We start from the raw sequence: 17,607 nt of genomic DNA, 5'->3' as shown, positions 1-17,607 counted from the left end.
CATGTAGTCTGGACCAGAGAAGCTGAACAATTATTTTAATTAGAAACCCAGCAATCACAGGCTGGGCACAGTGGCTCACACCTATAATCCCAACACTCTGGGAGGCCAATGGGGGGCCGGGGGATCATTTGAGGTCAGGAGTTCAAGACCTGCCTGGCCAACATGGTGAAAACCCCATCTCTACTAAAACTACAAAAATTAGCTGGGTGTGGTAGCGCATGCCTGTAATCCTAGCTCTAGCTCCTTGGGAGGCTGAGGCAGGAGAATCACCTGAACCCGGGAGGTGGAAGTTGCAGTGAGCCAAGATTGTGCCATTGCACTCCAGCCTGGGCAACATAGCAAGACTCTGTCTCAAAGAAAAAATAAATAAGAAACTCAGCACTCACTCACAAGGTGGAATAATTTTTTGTACTAAACCCAAGAGAACCTGACATAACAGAACAGATAAATGTTTATGGATTATCTATCTATCGTGAAATTAAAAGCAAAATAACAAAAGCTCTCCTGTAATGTCATCTGGGGAGGTTAGCTTGCCAGTACATACACAGACTTAAGCTCACATCCTGGCTGCCTAATTTATTTCTAATGCAATACATTCTTTGAGAAACCAAAATATAACTGTGCTCAACATCAAAACAGTCTTACCCAGAAACTTTTAACATTTGAGTAGTTATATATTTTAATATGAGAAAAATACATATTTCCCTTAATTTCAGTTATTATTAAGATAAAACTGACAAGTGGGACAATTTAGTAAAAATATAAAGCAAGTAATAGTAGCGGTATGGAGTTGACAAGAAAATTGTAAAAGTTATTCTAAAATAAAACTTAGGAAAGGTTTTTTTGTTTTGTTTTGTTTTTTTTAACTATTCTATGGTTTCTTTCAGATTATCCATATCCTGGTCACCTTAATTGAACTGGAATATTACCAAATTGTCTTTAAAAAAACCAACACTTTATAGACCTTTCCTAGGACAGGATATTACTATAGATAAGTGAGTCATCCATCATAGGCTGATTTTTCCCAGTTTCATTTTCAGAGGGCAATCTCATGTCCAATTTCTGTAACTATAGATTTAACAGGTTTAAAAAGTATTTGGTATTAAAACTAAAACCAAAAGAAAAATCTTTTTTTGAAGTTCTAGAATTCTATCTACCTAAAACCAAAAAATCTTAATTTCCTATTTAGACCAATAGTGATTTTAACAGTGATTTTTAGCATAGGAAATATCTAACTTCTAGTATTTAGTTGGTTTATTATTGCACTTTTTTTTTTTGGATAAAAACATTCAGTAAACACATATGTTAACTCCTTTTAAGGACACTCTGCTACAAATACCTGAATACAAGCAAATGAGAACCTGTTAAAGAGACTTAAATTAAATTTTGGGTGCAATTTTACTTTTCGTTTAGGCCAAAAAATACACATGAGAAATATTAAAAACAAAATTAAAAGCACTAAGGACAAATTTGTATTAAAGTACAAGTCATTTCAATGGATGAGTGAATGTAACCATGGTACAGTATTTCTGCCATTCACTGCCCCATCTCCAGTTGCTAAGGACCCAAAGACTTTTTAATTCCATCATTACAGTGCAACACTATTAGTAGAAATTGTTATAGCTTTTATCATCCCCCACTACAAACCCCAATCAATAAGCCTACTCTTTGTAACCTTAAGGCTCCTTCCCTAAAATAAACTACAGAATTCACAATATTCTTCCTGTCCAGTATCAAATATTTCCTTTCAATAATGCCCTCAAAGTGTCTCCCTCACACATCCCTAGTAAGCCTCGAATTGTCTTTAAACAACTTTCAAGTTGACTCCACATAAAAACTACATAAGAATCAACAGGAGAGTATACCAAAAGAGAAAACAATAGAGATACGCTATGCTATTACTAAACCACATTATTTGGACTGTGGACAAAACATCTGTTTTACTTAAATAGTGATCTTTCTTCAATGCAAACTCCTTTGTTATATTCAACGTATACTGAGTCCTCATTTCAAGAACTCATCTTCCTATACCTACATTCAATCTTTTAAAACGAGACTGTCACTGGACCACTATCTTCAGAATACCTCACTAAATCCACAGGAATGCCCTGACATCAGTCTTTATGTAGCACTCTTTACTCTTGGACCAAGTGCATTCTGGTAAATTTCTCTGCTTGGACTGTTGGAATTACATCTTAAATTATCACCACATCTCTACTTCTAAACCAGGGTCTCTGAACCTTGGCATAGTTGAGATTTTGGGCAGGATAATTTTTTTTGTTCATGAGGGCTGTCCTGTGAAAATGTGTGGCAGCATCCCTGGCCTCTATCCACTATGCCAGTAGCAATCAACCTCCAGTATGACAACCAAAAATGCCTCCAGACGTTGTCAAATGTTCTCTGGGGAGGCAAAACTACCCTTGGTCGAGAACAACTGTTCTGGACCATGGGCTGGGTCTCGCCCAGTTCAGACCCTCAGCTGAGTCTTCACAACATTTGTGAATATTTACAGCTATACATCCACAGGAATTACATAAATCCCTTTTGAAATTAAACTTATTAGGTTTCTTCTTCAGATAAAGAATTAAAAATGTAAGGATGACCACTCTTCTCAAGTTTTATCATCACAAACTTAATACCAAAATAAAACTATTAATCTATCTTTTCTAAAAAAAAGAAAAAGACAAACACAAACAGATGTTCAAGGCTCATAATTTCATGGAATATATTTAAAAACAAAGTAGAATTTATCGTTATCTTTTTGTACTTATACTGGACAAGTAAACATTAACAAATAAAAATGATGTAGTCTGCACATATTTCAAATTATGCTTTCATTTTTCTTTGGCTTACCTGAAGAAACCCGGGAGGACGGTTTAGAACCGTATCAAGAGAATTATCCAAAAACCTCACAATTCGAAGGTACCCAGGATACGAAGGTGCACTAACCTCCCCTGCAGGATTTACAAAAAAAATCTGTACTCCATTTGGTATCAAAATCAATTCATCTGCATCCAGCCCTAAGGTCTCAAGAGGCGGCGGCTGAGAATGATTCCTATAAAACTCTTCTCCAACTGATGAAAACTCCCCAGAATCTGTCCCATAGGATACAGTGTAGTGACCTTCAGCAGCTTGAGGAGTATAAGCAGGGGGAGCTTCTGCTGGACAACTTTGTGATGGTAAAGAGAGAGAAGGAGGTGCAGCAACTGCCCCTGCACTTGGAGTTGAGGTGTTTTCATTTACTTCAGCATGCTGAGGAGCTGAACTAGAAGACTGAGGCTCTGGTAATTTTTCACACATGTCTTTAGGTGGAAATTCTGGATATAACTTGGGCACCTCCTGAAGATCATTCTGTAGAGAAGTGGCAAGACCCTTCTCTAGAATTTCCAGCCTGGTGCGTACATTCTGTAGAGTTTCTTTCATTTTCTGTTGCATCTGTCTAGCAGATTCCCACCCAGGGCCTGTGTGTTCAGACTCTTTTGATGAAATGCTGATTCCTCTGAGCAGGTGTCCTATTCCTTGCTTATAGTATTTCTTTGCTTCTTCCTTCTGACCTAATTCATCTGTATTCAGACCTTTGTTAACAAATAAAAAGGCCTTCTTATATGCTTCTCTGATGATCTTAATTTCAGTAGGTTCTCCATTTTGTGGCTCTTGCTCCATTTCTGCAAAATTGGAAACATATTTAATTATCTTGCTTAGCTATTGTTTACTTATTATCCATATCTTCTACCTGAATATATTTTAAGAGGACAAGTGCCTCGCTTATCTCTGTTTTGCTCACTATTATACTATCCTTTAAGCCTACTATTAGGTCTGTCATAAAGAAAGCACTTTACACGTATTTGATGAATGGATAAATAAATGAAAACTTTTGGTCCAAAATACCGTAATTTAAAAACTTAAGAGAATAAATCAGAATACATCTATTAAATAATTTTCTTGTTCCGGTTTCTTATAATAGTTTCCTATCATACATCCTTATGGTTGAACAAGAGTCTCATTCTAAAATTCATTATAATATAAATCCAGATTATATCCAACCAATAAAAAATGCATTGAATCATACACTGGGGAAAACAGAAATGAGAAAAAAAAATGTGAATGAAACTTTGTTACCTGATTTCCACTTAAAGGTGGCAGGTTACCCCACACAGCCCTGTTGCTTCCCCAAATCCCACTAAGATGACTCTGGAAAGATTATGAAAAAGGAACAACCATTTTTCTTAGTGAGAAAAATACATGAATAGGCACTTCACAGAAGAAAATCTTTAAAAAGCATCTGAAAAGGTGTTCAACATACTATTCCCTCAGAAAAGTGAAACTAAAATCGAGTGATACCAACTAGACACTTAACAGATGGCTAAAATTTAAAAGACTAATTAGTGCTAAGTGAAGACAAGTGGAACTCTTCTACCTTGCTGGTGAAAGCTGAAAAATGATACACCATTTTGACCATTTTGGAAAACTGGCAGTTTCTACTAAAGCTAAACATTCACCCACTCAATGACCCAGCAATTCCACTTGCAGGTATACAACCAAGCGAAATGGATGCATGTGCATGCCAAAAACATGCATGGCAATATTCACAGCAACTATATTCACAAAAGGCAAATCCTTAAAACAACCCAAATGCTCACTCATTCATACAATGCAATAATACACAGAAAAAAATGTTTAAGCCTGATTGCCTGCAACATCAATGAATCTCACCAATTCTTTGGACAAAAGCCAAATACAAAAGACTTCATATTGAGACCACATACTATGATTCTATATGAATGAATTAAAGAATGGGAAAAACTGGTCTATGATATGACATAAATCAAAATAGTGCTTGTAGGTAGAGGCTATAGACTTCACAGGTACAGGAGGGAATCTCATGGCCTTTGGAAATGTTCTCTGTTGATCTGAGTTATGACTACAAGGGTGTACAGTGGCCCCCCTTATTTATAGTTTCATTTTCTGTGGTTTCAGTTACCTGCAGTCAACCATGATCTGAAAATATTAATATTAAATGGAAAATTAGAGATAAATAATTCATAAATTTTAAATTGCACATTCTCAGTATCATGATTAAATCTCCTGTTGTCTCTCTCTGTGCCCCCTGGGGCATGAATCATCCCTTTGTCCAGGGCATCCATGCTGTCTATGCTCCCCTCCCATGAGCACTTAGTAGCTGATATGGTTTGGCGATGTCCCCACCCAGATCTCACCTTGAATTGTAATACCCATAATCCCCAGGTCGAGAGGGACCCAGTGGGAGATGACTGGATCATGGGGGCAGTTTGCACCATGCTGCTCTCCTGATAGTGAGTTCTCACAATATCTGATGGTTTTATAAGGCAGTTTTTCCAGCTTTTGCTAGTTCTCTCTTTCCTGCCGTCATGTGAAGAAGGTCTTTGCTTCCCCTTCGCCTTCTGCCATGACTGTAAGTTTCCTGAGGCCTCCCCAGCCATGCAGAACTGTGAGTCAATTAAACCTCTTTTCTTTATAAAGTACCCAGTCTCGGGCAGTTCTTTACAGCAGTGTGAAAACAGACTAATACAGTAGCCATCTTGGTTATCAGATCAACTGTTCCAATATTGTGGTGGTTGGATTCAAGTAATTCTTTTTACTTAATAATGGTCCCAAAGTGCAACAGTAGTGATGCTGGCAATTTGGATATACTGAAGAGAAGCTGTGAAGTGCTTCCTTCAAGTGAAAAGGTTAGAGTTTCCAACTTAACAAGAAAAAAAATCATATGCTGAGGTTGCTAAGATGTACCGTTAAATAACATATTTTCTATTCCTGAAATTGTGAAGAAGGAAAAAGAAATTAGTGCTAGTTTTGCTGTTGTCCCTCAAACTGCAAAACTTATGGTCAAAGCATGTGATAAGTGTTTAGTTAAGATGGAAAAGGCTGAGATATGAACAGAAACATGTTTCAATTGAAAGCAATTGGGTGCCACACTATCCATGGTTTCAGGCATCCACTACGGGTCTTGCAACTTATCTCCCTTGGATAAGGGGTTGGGGGGGACTACTGTATATATACATAAAAATCATTAAACTATACATTTAAGATCAGGGTACTATATGCATTTTATGTGATTCCTCAATAAAACAGATAAATAATAAAGCCATAACTCACAAGGACAAATAGGGAGGATGAAGAGTCAACAGTACTTGGTGCCAAAAAAGGAGGCAGACAAGTGAAAACTCCCAAAACACACTTGAGAAAACAGATGCCTTAAACTGTCAGTGGGAAAATCAGAGATGCAGCTGCACTTACATCACATCAAAAACCTCCAAAGGCATAAAAATTGATGGAATTCAATCTTCCTATGGAAAGGAAGTAGAGGTAGAGCTGAAAAAAGAGGACTGGTTGAAAGCCTATTTACAAATTAGCACCCTCAGATCTTTCCAACACCAAGCACTCAGGACACTGTTTCTCTACAGCCCTGAAAGACTGAGTGCTTTGATCTAGAAGAGTGTAAAATAAAGTGTGGATAAGAAACTATCAGGCATGATTAAGGGTAAAAACCAAAAGCAGGGGGATTAAATGAAATGTTACACATTGATTATTGAGACCCACAGCCTTCTTCCCCACAACTTGGTAATTAGAGTTCTGGCTGCCAGGTACCCCTCAAGAAAGGAGATTGGAAGTTATCTTCTTGAGGAATCTGATCACCACCAAGAAGAAAGACACAAAGAATAGTGACAGTGAGAGTTCCCTATGGAAAACTGTCCAAGCAATTCACCGTTCAGAAGCCATAGTTGATAGATTCTACCCATAGAATCTCAGAACAGCTTTCTAGTGCTTCATTCATTCACACACACACACTCACACACAGACACACACACAGCCCAGGATCACAAAACATGACGCAAACATCCAGTATAAAAGATTAAAATAAGAGCAATGCAATTTGGTTGAAATGGACAATGTGCAGGAAAAGTAAAACTTATAAAAAAAAAAAAACTCCTATCATTTATATCAACATAAAGAAAAAGAAAATACCGCATCCATAAAATAAAAAGTGGGATGCATGCACACTGACAAAAGGATATTCGAGGGACAAAAGGAACTCCGGGAAATTAAATATTTAAAAAGCAGGAAGGAAAAACTCAAGAAGGATGAGGTTATACAATTACAGAAAATGCCCAGAAAGCAGAGCAAAAAGACATAGATGAAAAATAGGCAAGAATAAACAAGAAAATTAGGACCCAGTCTATAAGGCATATCATTTGAATAATAAAACTTCTAGAAATACAGGAGGCCGAGGCGGGCGGATCACCTGAGGTCAGGAGCTCAAAACCAGCCTGACCAATATGGTGAAACTCCATCTAAAAATACAAAAAAATTAGGAGGGCATCATAGCATGAACCTGTAGTCCCAGCTACTCAGGAAGCTGAGACAGGAGAATTGCTTGAACCCGGAAGGCAGAGGTTGCATTGAGCCGAGACAGTGCCACTGCACTCCAGCCTGTTCACAGAGGGTGACTCCATCAAAAAAAAAAAAAAAAACCAACAAACAAACAAAAAACCTCCTAGAAATAAAGAAAAAATAAGAGATGAAAGAATTAAAGAAATAATTCTTAGAATTTCCTAGAATTGGAAAACATGAATTTTCTAATTTAAAAAGACCAACAGGTTGGGTGCAGTGGCTGACACCTGTAATCCCAGCACTTTAGGAGGCTGAGACAGGAGGATCGCTTGAGTCCAGGAGTTTGAGATTAGCCTGGGCAACATTAGTGAGACCATCTCTACAAAGAAAACATTAAAAATTATCATGCTGGTTTTTATTCCCCAAGATCCTTTCACAATCTTCCACTTTACAAAATAAAGGCATACTTCTCACCCACTCCTATTCTTACTATGGTACACTGCCCCAGGATGGAAAAGCCTCCCTACCAACAAACAATAAGTCGAAGGGCTCAAAGACCCTCCTTTAATTTAGGCACAACTCCCACTATCCATTCCATTAAGACACAGATTTCCAGTAAACTTCTACCCTTAATAATTATTATTCATTAAAATCCATCAAGTTTTTATGCTATTCTGAACAACTATTTATAATAACTCAACCCAAAAGAAAAATTACAACTTACAGAATTAGTTATAGGAAATTTTTAAACTTAGCTTCAATTCCTATAACTATTGTTATTAAAGACATGTATCACAGAGATTAATAAAAAGCTTTCAAGCATAAAAATACATTACCTTAAGATAATATTCTGTGGGGTGGGGGTGATAAAAAAGTAAAATTTTTTAAAAAAGGAAGTGTGTAAAATATAATGTATTTTAAAAATTGATGGTGATAGATATACAACTACAAAGATATGATACCCCACTGAATACAGCTGAAAGAATGATGTACCAATATTAAAATGCTAATATCAATACCATGTGGGAAATTGCATCCTTTTCAACTAACGCATGATTTAAAATGCTGTAAGTTAACCAAAAGTGTGCAAGAGGGACAGTTTTACAAAAATTATTTGGGGGTTCACAAGCAAATTAAAAGTACTGCTTTAAAAATCACTCACTACTATAATATATAGGAAAGATATAATGGACATGGTCTGTCTCTGGCCCTCAGAAGCACCAAAATTTACTATCTTTTGTTAAGTTCTCTACATGTGTCTGGCACCCTTCTAAGGTTATCCAATCCTCACTCTTGGAGGTTGAGATCTGATTTTAAAAATGTTTTACAAATATTGAGCAGCTTGCCCAAGAAGAGGGCTAGTAAATGACAGATTCAAATCAGTTCATGGATAAGAAGATTATCTGTCAAGAAAATTAAATGAGCTTTCTCCTGTAACCCCAGCTACTGCACAGGCTGAGGCCGGAGGATAGCTTGGGCCCAGAAGTTCAAGGTTGCAGTGAGCTATGACTGCACCACTGTACTCCAACCAGCCTGGGTGACAGAGCAAGACCTTGTCTCTTAAAAAAAAAAAAAAGAAAGAAAAGAAAAATGAAAATGAAAATTAGAAGAGATGTGTTTGATTCCAAATCTAAAAGTCCTACTATGTTTCCAAGTCAGCAGAGTGAGGGAGGGGTGAAGAAATCCCAGAGTGTCCCAAGGTAGAAAGTCATGTGCCTTAAATTTTCAATAGGTAGCATTTGAAAGTAGAAGCGAGGCATAATGAAGGAATATAGCTAGAAGCAATATTTACCTTGGGTATACGTTTATTTCTAAGCTTATTTTACATACAGTGTGATGAAAGATTTCCTAAACAATGGTCAATGGAGGGAACAAGATGGCTACTGAGAAGAGTGTGCCTGTGTGTAGGGTGGAGTGGGAGGGCTAATTCCACAGGATTGCTTAACAACCTTCCTTGCTACATCTCCATCTTAAAGAGAAAAAAAGGCCACACAGAGAGAAGAGCCTGGATATCTAGAGGTTATACATAAGTCTAATGGTCAATTTCAGTCTAATCTCTAGGGAATCTCAATATAGAAAGAAAAAGGTTTATATTAAAATATCACATTTTTATTTTATGACTGGGATTTGCTATATCCTCAGCGGTCTCAGAAAATACATTTCACAGAAATAAGGATTGGAGGATGGTGACTTTAAAAAAAAGCCTATTCTATTCCTAAGCACAATTAAGTGTCAATCAAATGTCCTGAAAAGATAAAAACCATTATCACATTATTTCACATCATTTAATTTTCAAAGTTAAGAAGACAAAGTCTTTGAAATGACAATCTGATGTATTAAACAGTACCTACACCAGTGTAAGAGTCTTCAACAACAAACCAAAATCTGTTCCTAGATACCAGTAGTTCACCTAAATTCTAATTTTTTAACGTTCTAATAAAACACATTTATTTCAACATAACTATATGTATGTGTATGTCTTAAAAAATACCCAAGAGAAAAGGTAAAATTCTGAATTAAAATACCTAGCAATTTAGTTCGATTCCATAAACACTGAAAGAAGTAACACTCTCACTTAACAGTCAACATTACAAGCAGTCTTTAATAATACCTCATTTATCTCCTTAGAGCTAGCAGAAGTTGATCTAATGCCTATTTGGCTCTTTACCAAAAAAGCTGAGGGGGCTTTGTCTAATACCTGTATGCACCTCCCTCCGTAGCATCCCGCTAATTCTAGCTTGTTAGGGAAACTATAGACAACGACGTTTCAAAGAGTGCCAGAGGTGAAGCCCACCCGAAACCACATTACAGAAAGGCTTCCTGTTTCAAACAGATCCAATAAAGTCACCAAATTAAGTCTACGATTATAAAGACTGCGAATCAGAAAGTATTTCCATATAGGTGCAGTCTTCTATTACTTTTCTCCGCACTTTCGGAAATTTCAAAGAAAAATTGCTACATTCTTAAATATAAGGCCATTATTTCAAAGGCTGTAACACCCTGGAACGCAAATTCGTTAAATTATAATACAATAAGGCCAACCTCGAGGATCCTCGGTGGGCTACTAGTGCACTTCCTTACAATTAGAAAGTGGAAAACTAGGTCAGCCCTACAGTCACGCAATAATGCCGCGTCACGAAACTGCGCATTCCAAGAGAAACTTTTCTCAGGCCCAGAATTAAGTCGGAGGGATCCTCCGCGCAGCTCAATCCCTAGGAAGCACAAAAGAATGTATCGTAAAGAGTAAAATCACGCGCAATCCATCCCAATAGAACTGCAGTTGTTCGTGGGCCTTCTTGCAGAGAAAGGCTGCCCAACCCTGACGGGGCCGTGGGCGCTGCGGGAGGGCAAAAGACCACAGAGATCTGCGAAGCCAAAGTAAACAACGGGGTTGGGGCCGCGAGAATGATCTATAGCGATGCTCCGAAAGGACCCCGCGACAGGAAGCGAGCGGGAAGGGTTCCCTCCATTGTAACAGTCCCTGGGTAAGAGGCCGAAGGTTCCCTAAATACCACACTACCGCGGGGGAAGGGACTGAGAACAACTTCTCAAACTACACTCTCTCGAAATCGCTCCCTTCCTCGAAAGTTCCATCTCTGAGACTCGGATGAGGCCCCGACCCCCTCCGCCCTTGTCCCGTGACCGTCGTCCGCTCAGCCTCCCAGCCGAGTCCGCGGGGCCTGGGGGCGCCCACCCCGCCCACCCAGGGGACCGCGCAGGGGTGAACTCCCCCGCGCCCCACCTGCGCCTTCCAGACCTCGGGCGCCCCGGCGTCGCCTCGAGAGCTCCCCGCGCGGCCGCCACGACACGGGCCAGCTCCAGCTCCCTCACACGGGTCGCCGCTGCCCTCGCCGGGGGCCGGTCCCGAGGTTTCCAAGGCCTCGCGCGCGCGCTCGCCGTGGCAACCAAGACGTTCCAGGACGCGCGCTCTCGAACGCTTCGCCCCGCCCGTCGGCCTCGCTCCCGCCACAGGGCCCGCAGCACGCCGCCGCCGCAGCCTAGGTCACGTGAGTGCCCACGCGCGCGTCTTGCCAGCGGGTTCGTCACCGGCCTGCTCAGAGGAGGTTCTGCCCACTCTGACCTTCTAAATGGTACGTGGGACGGACCCAAGAGTCACCGTAACACTCTAGAAAGGGAGAAAAGGAGCGAGGGCGGCAGGCGACAGAGAACCTCGCGTGTCAGCGGCTCCGCGCAGACCCCAGGGCACGGTCCCCTGCGGCCACGTCGGCTGCTCCGCGCCTGCGCATTCTCTTTTCTCCCCGGCGAAACCGAGGCCTCCGGAGAGACTAGAAGAGAGTGTGGGCAGTGAGCGCTTGTAGCCGCTAGAGGGAGCGCTGGGCACAGTGCACAAGACAATAAAGGCTGATTATCCCCTCAACGTCTCTGCAGCCTGAGCTTTGTGACTTTTGTGTCCAGAGCACAGTTAATTTCCAAAATCCCGCCTGCACCACTTGTTTTAAGTCTCGGTGTATGTGTAAAGTCTATCACTATCATAAAACTGTTAGTTCCTGATTCCAGGATACAAAGAGTAAAATCAAGATGAACATACTTTACCTTTGTTGACAAGTGTTTTTAAGTTAGTAAAATATTGTAGATGACAGACTTGTACTCTTCAATAGGGCTGCCTTAGGAAAAAAACAGAAAAAAGAAAAAGCAGTATGTACTTGCCCTGAGCATTTAGGACCAGTTTTGTTGTTGTTGTGTTTTTGTTTTGTTCTGAGACACAGTCTTACCCTGTTGCCCAGGCTGGAGTGCAGTGGCGTGATCTCGGCTCAGTGCAACCTCCGCTTCCCAGGTTCAAGCGATTCTCATGCCTCAGCCTCCAGAGAAGCTGGAATTACAGCTGTGCACCACCACGCCCGTCTAATTTTTGTATTTTTAGTAGAGATGGGGTTTCGCCATATTGGCCAGGCTGGTCTCGAACGCTTGACCTCAAGTTAGCCAGGCTGGTCTCGAACCCCTGACCTCAAGTGATCCACCTGCCTCGGTTTCCCAAAGTGCTGGGATTACACGCGTGAGCCACCGTGCCTGGCCTTAGGACCAGTTAAGTGACCTTCCTAAGGATTGCAGTGACTTATTCCAGATGAATTAATCAGATTAATTTAATCAAAATTAATTAGTGATGGGGACTATTGGACTGGAAGAGGGTTTTAAATTTAAAACTGGGAGCCACTTGGTACTTCCCTCAAATCGCAAAAAGGTAGCAGTCAGTCATCCCAAAAAGCAAAACCTATTAGGAATATATTAATACAGTGGTTTCAAAATGATTTTGCTCTTATACCCCCAAAGGAATCCCCAGAGACTATGACTGTATTCTTACTTCCACGTTTTTGGAGTGACCATCACAATTTCTCATCTGACTTAAATAGTTACAAAAGAAGCAACTTCTGTTTTATTGTAAATTAACATTTTAAAATAAAAGTTATATGACTTTTAAATGTAGCCAGTGGAATCTAAATACCAATTTAATATCTAAAATCATAAATTTTTAAAACTGCGTGAACAAGCTTTTAACAGAAGGAAACTTTACATCATTTCTTTTCTTCTTGAACTCATATTTCCGTTCCATATTGTGAAATTGTACGTCAGTATTTCTTTAGTCTTGCAAATATTGGCCAGGCTTGGTGGCTCATGCCTGTAGTCCCAGCTACTCCAGAGGCCGAGGCGAGAGAATCGCTTGAGCCCAGGAGCTCGAGACCAGCCTGGGCAACATGACAAAACCCGTCTCTACAAAAAAACACAAAAATTAGCTGGGCATGGTGGTACATATCTGTAGTCCCAGTTACTCCAGAGGCTGAGGCAGGAAGATCACCTGAGCTGGGGAGGCAGAGGCTGCAGTGACTGAGATTGTGCCACTGCACCCCAGCCTGGGCAATAGAGCCAGACCCCGTCCCCTCTGGCCCCCACCAAAAAAAAAAGGAAATCTTTCATTGGTCATCTACTCTACTTCTTTACATTTAAAAAGTACATACATTTAAATAGAATTTTTAAAATTTCCAACAGCCATAAAAATGAATGTGTTTTTTTTTTTGTAGAATTTCTGTACACAAAATTGTTATGTACAGAAAACCCTAGAGAATTTACTACAACATTATTAGAACTAATAAATGAGTTCATCAAGGATTCAGGACAACAGGTCAATGTACAGAAATCAATAGTATTTCTATACACTGGCAATGAACATTTCAAAAATGAAATTAATTCCATTCATAATATTATCAAGAATAAAAGAATAAGATACTTAGAAATAAATGTAGTAAGTGCAAGACTTGTATGCTGAAGACCATACAACATTGCCAAAAGAACTTAAAGACCTAAATAAGTGGAAAGACATCCCATGTTAAAGGGTTGAAAGACTTAATATTGGGAAGATGGCAATACTTCTCAAATGGACCTCCAGATACAACACAATCCGTGTCAAAATTCCAAAAGACTTTTTTGCAGAATTTGGCAAGCTGATCCTAAAATTCATACAATCCAGGGAAATATAAGGACCCAGAATAGCCACATGCGCACACACACACAAATCTTGAAAAAGAAGAATGAAGTTGGAGGACTGATACTTTCCAATTTCAGAACTTACTACAAAGCTGCAGGCCAGGCATGGTGGCTCACACCTGTAATCCCAGCACTTTGGGAGGCTGAGGCAGGCAGATCACCTGAGGTCGGGAGTTCGAGACCAGCCGACCAACATGGAGAAACCCTGTCTCTACTAAAAATACAAAATTAGCCAGGTGTGGTGGCGCATGCCTGTAATCCCAGCTACCCGGGAGGCTGAGGCAGGAGAATCACTTGAACCCGGGAGGTGGAGGTTGCGGTGAGCCGAGATTGCGCCATTGCACTCCAACCTGGGCAACAAGAGTAAAACTCCAACTCAAAAAAAAAAAAAAAAGTCAGTGTGGTTGATTTTTGTTTTATGAGATACATTTATGTTCACAGTAGCTTCCATGTACGGTTAAGTTACTGCTAGCCATAGTGGTCTTCTGCTGACTTCTAGGAATATTCATACTACTGACTGCAGAATTACGTGGCATCCTAACAGAAAGACACTGGTCAGGCATCATATTGCTTTCTGTTTGGGTCCTACAGTGCGCAGTACCAGAAGGATGTGGGAAAAGAAACAAGTAAAGTGAACAGGCCAGAAGCTCATCTGTAGAAAAGTGTAAGCAAAGGATTCGGTTTGCTCATCAGTACCTGGTGAAAACCTGTCTTAGTGGTCCTTCCAAATTTGGTAATAATTGTGAAATTCTGTGACATTCTTAATACTGAATTATGGAGCTGAACTAAGCTTTCCTAAATTATATTAAAAAGCTAGTCTTGATAAACTATGATAGAGGAAAAACTGAATTATCTGTTATCTCTGTGGAATATGTTGCAAAATCATTTTCATATGAAGAAGCAATCAACATAGAGCCAAGAAAGCTGGGGAAAAGTATTATGGGCTGTGCCAAGCACCTGAATAATAGAATGATGTTATTTTTCTGGATTTTGTGGTATCTGTAGTATTTGTCAGCTTTTTTAAATCAGTAATTTTTTGATTCACTTTTATTCTTTTCCTACAGAAGCATTCAAACTGTGAAAACTGCAAGCATCACAAAACTTCGATCTGCTTAGGCCAAAGGGGTGCTTGAGATTAGCAGAAAATAATTGCTTATATTTGGAAACATGTAAAAAGCCATTTTTAACATTTAATATATCTTATTGAGGTAAAACAAGGCTTGGATTGTCAAGTCAGACTGACAAGATTCAGAGCTTTTACCCAGTCACAAGAAAATAATGGCAGTATCCAAAAAGACTAATCCAGGTCCCCAGGGCTTCCCCGAATTCCTTAGAACACATTCTGGCTTAGATCTCGCAGGTGAGGTCTCTGAGTAAGCTATGCCAGTGAACACTTACACAGATGGAGCCCTTTCAGTCAGGAACTATCTCCATTTTATACTGAAATAATTATGTGGTGGACACTGACATTTTCCACTGGGGCATTCCATGTATTAATATATCCATCAATTCCAGGTTTATTTACCTTAGGCCATCTAGACAGCCCAGGTGTACCCTGCTAAAAAGCATTTCATAGACAAGGACTCCTCATTCTATTTCCACCAGAATATACCTTGCATGTTTACGAGGAGATTTGACTTGGTCATTTCCACCTAGCCATCTCAGGCTAGGAGTAATTGGCTAAAGACCAGCTGCTATCACTTAACTTCTAACTTTTCTCCCCTGTCTTTTTTTCTCACCAGATCCTTCTAAAAAAAATATTTCTCTAAAACTAGTGAATAATTGTGGCTGAGGTCTTTAAATGAAAATTGCCATCATACCATTATAGAAGAGAACAATATTTTGAAATCGTGGCACTTTGGGGGCTTTTACCCCTGGGTAATGCACCAGAGTAAGATTTAGGGAGCTGAGGGCTGTGTATTTCTTGCATAAAGTGGGAGAAGTTTTAATGTGAAAGGAGGAGTAGGAAAAAAGATACTAGGAAATAGCACGTAAGAAATTAAAATCTGGATATTGATTATCTTATCCTATATCCCTGTAAATTTTCTGCATACCTCCAGTGGTATACGTACCACGGTCAAATATTTTTATATCACATACTTGTAGCAGAGAGTCTGGGACCACTAGCTCTAGAATCCAAGAACCGAGTTTGAAGCCACCTTCATCTCACAGTTGTTGCCACTTAAACACTCTGACCTGTTTTCTCATCTGTAATATGGGAATGTGATAATAGAATCTGCCTCATAGGGTGGTTACCTAAATTAACTGAAGTAACTCATTTAAAGTTTGCACTCAAGCCAGGTGCAGCAGTTCACACCTGTAATCCCAGTACTTTAGGAGGCTGAGGCAGAAGGATCACTTGAGACCAGGAGTTCAAGACCACTCTGGGCAACAAAGTAAGCCCTCCATCTCTAATTTTGAAAAGGTTTGCACTCAACAAATATTGGTAGTAATATACGAATTTCTTCTCTTCTTGCTGACATTCTTTAATGATTAGCAAAGAGCAATTTGGTTCTAAGCAAATCTTAATGTTTTTTAAAGTCTAATTGTCTTCCTTAAGATTGATGTTGTTTTCTCTTGGCAAAGAATTTATTTCACTGTACAAAAAATGGTAAATATGAATACTATTGTAACCCTGTCACAGTGCCATTAATAAAACAGTAGTATTATACATAGCATTATTTTAATAACAAATGTTCTCGGAAGAAAAATCTACTTGTTAATGGACTTTAGAAATAATATATGCCTATTTGGGTTTTAGGCATGCAGTATCCGTTAGACTTACAAATCCTCGGTGACTATGCCAAAGGCTTTTGTGTAGAAGCCTGTAGTTTAGTTAGACGAATGTGCTAAAAGTTGCATCATAAATTATGCTAGATTCAATTTCATTCAGGTTGTCATTTCTTTTATTCACATGCTGAAAATATAGTATTTTTTCTTTTCATCTATTATATAATATTGTCAGTGGGTATTAGAAAACCCAGAGAGTATATCACATAATGATGAATATCATTAAAATGAGAAATGTCCAAATTACTTTAGCCATGAATTGAGTTAGATGTCAGGGTATCCATCTCATGAAGTGAACTTAGGTTATCACTAATGATATAACCGAATTGCTCCAAGCTCATGTTGAAATCAGTGGGATGATTCGGTGTAAACTAAAACTCCTTGTGAGTACATTATGTTGAGGGTTAATGTTTTAATAATGTTCTAAAAGTTGTACATGAGGTAAGGTTTCTGACCTGTGATCTCATTACATTTTTCTTTCTTGAACTCAACATTATATGAAAAGCATGCATTTGACAAAAAATCAATAATTGTGATGTTCTTAGTAAAGTATAACTTTCCTCTTACAGACCAAATATAGTGGATGATGGGCAATTTATTGATTAAAAATGGAAAACAATTTCTTTAACATTTCTTACTAATCTAATTTGACTTTGTACTAGCTAAATTGTACTTTTTATATTATGTTATAAATAGGCTAATGGGTTGGCTATCTTATTTTCTATTATATGTGTAACAGAGCGGTGGAGTGGGATTTAAAACCAGACACCAAAATTCTTCTAGTAACTGCATTCCTTTAGGAAAATACATTGGTAAGCTACCTAGATTCAAGACGAGTCACCAAGGACACAGGCAAAATCAGACAGATAAATGAGAGAATACTTACACAGCATTTTGTAATACTGTCACTACATTACAAATGAGCAAAGATTTGCACAAGTGGAGTAGAGA

General features: G+C 39.2%; 1 protein-coding gene across 6 annotated transcripts in view; it reads right to left on the bottom strand.

The window, feature by feature from the left end:
- The window catches only part of SPART (spartin), an 87,378-nt gene that overhangs the window by 25,570 nt on the left and 44,201 nt on the right, over nucleotides 1-17,607 (bottom strand). Inside the window, exons 1-3 of one of the 6 annotated variants that reach the window (XM_032150469.2) lie at nucleotides 11,111-11,258; nucleotides 4,120-4,191; nucleotides 2,854-3,665 (exon numbers count right to left, since the gene is read on the bottom strand). In XM_032150469.2, the coding sequence (XP_032006360.1) occupies nucleotides 2,854-3,663 (810 nt within the window). In that variant the 5' untranslated portion in view covers nucleotides 3,664-3,665; nucleotides 4,120-4,191; nucleotides 11,111-11,258. Of the gene's footprint in view, nucleotides 1-2,853; nucleotides 3,666-4,119; nucleotides 4,192-11,110; nucleotides 11,267-11,538; nucleotides 11,642-11,922; nucleotides 11,944-17,607 lie in introns of those variants that run through there. The other 5 variants (XM_058437665.1, XM_032150472.2, XM_032150471.2 and 2 more) reach the window with 5 other exon arrangements.

This window comes from Hylobates moloch, unplaced genomic scaffold (genome assembly GCF_009828535.3).
Source record: "Hylobates moloch isolate HMO894 unplaced genomic scaffold, HMol_V3 SCAFFOLD_4, whole genome shotgun sequence".
Classification (NCBI taxonomy): Eukaryota; Metazoa; Chordata; class Mammalia; order Primates; family Hylobatidae; genus Hylobates; species Hylobates moloch.
The sequence above is the reverse complement of the archived record's forward strand: the minus strand, read 5'-3'. Positions and strand labels throughout refer to the sequence as shown.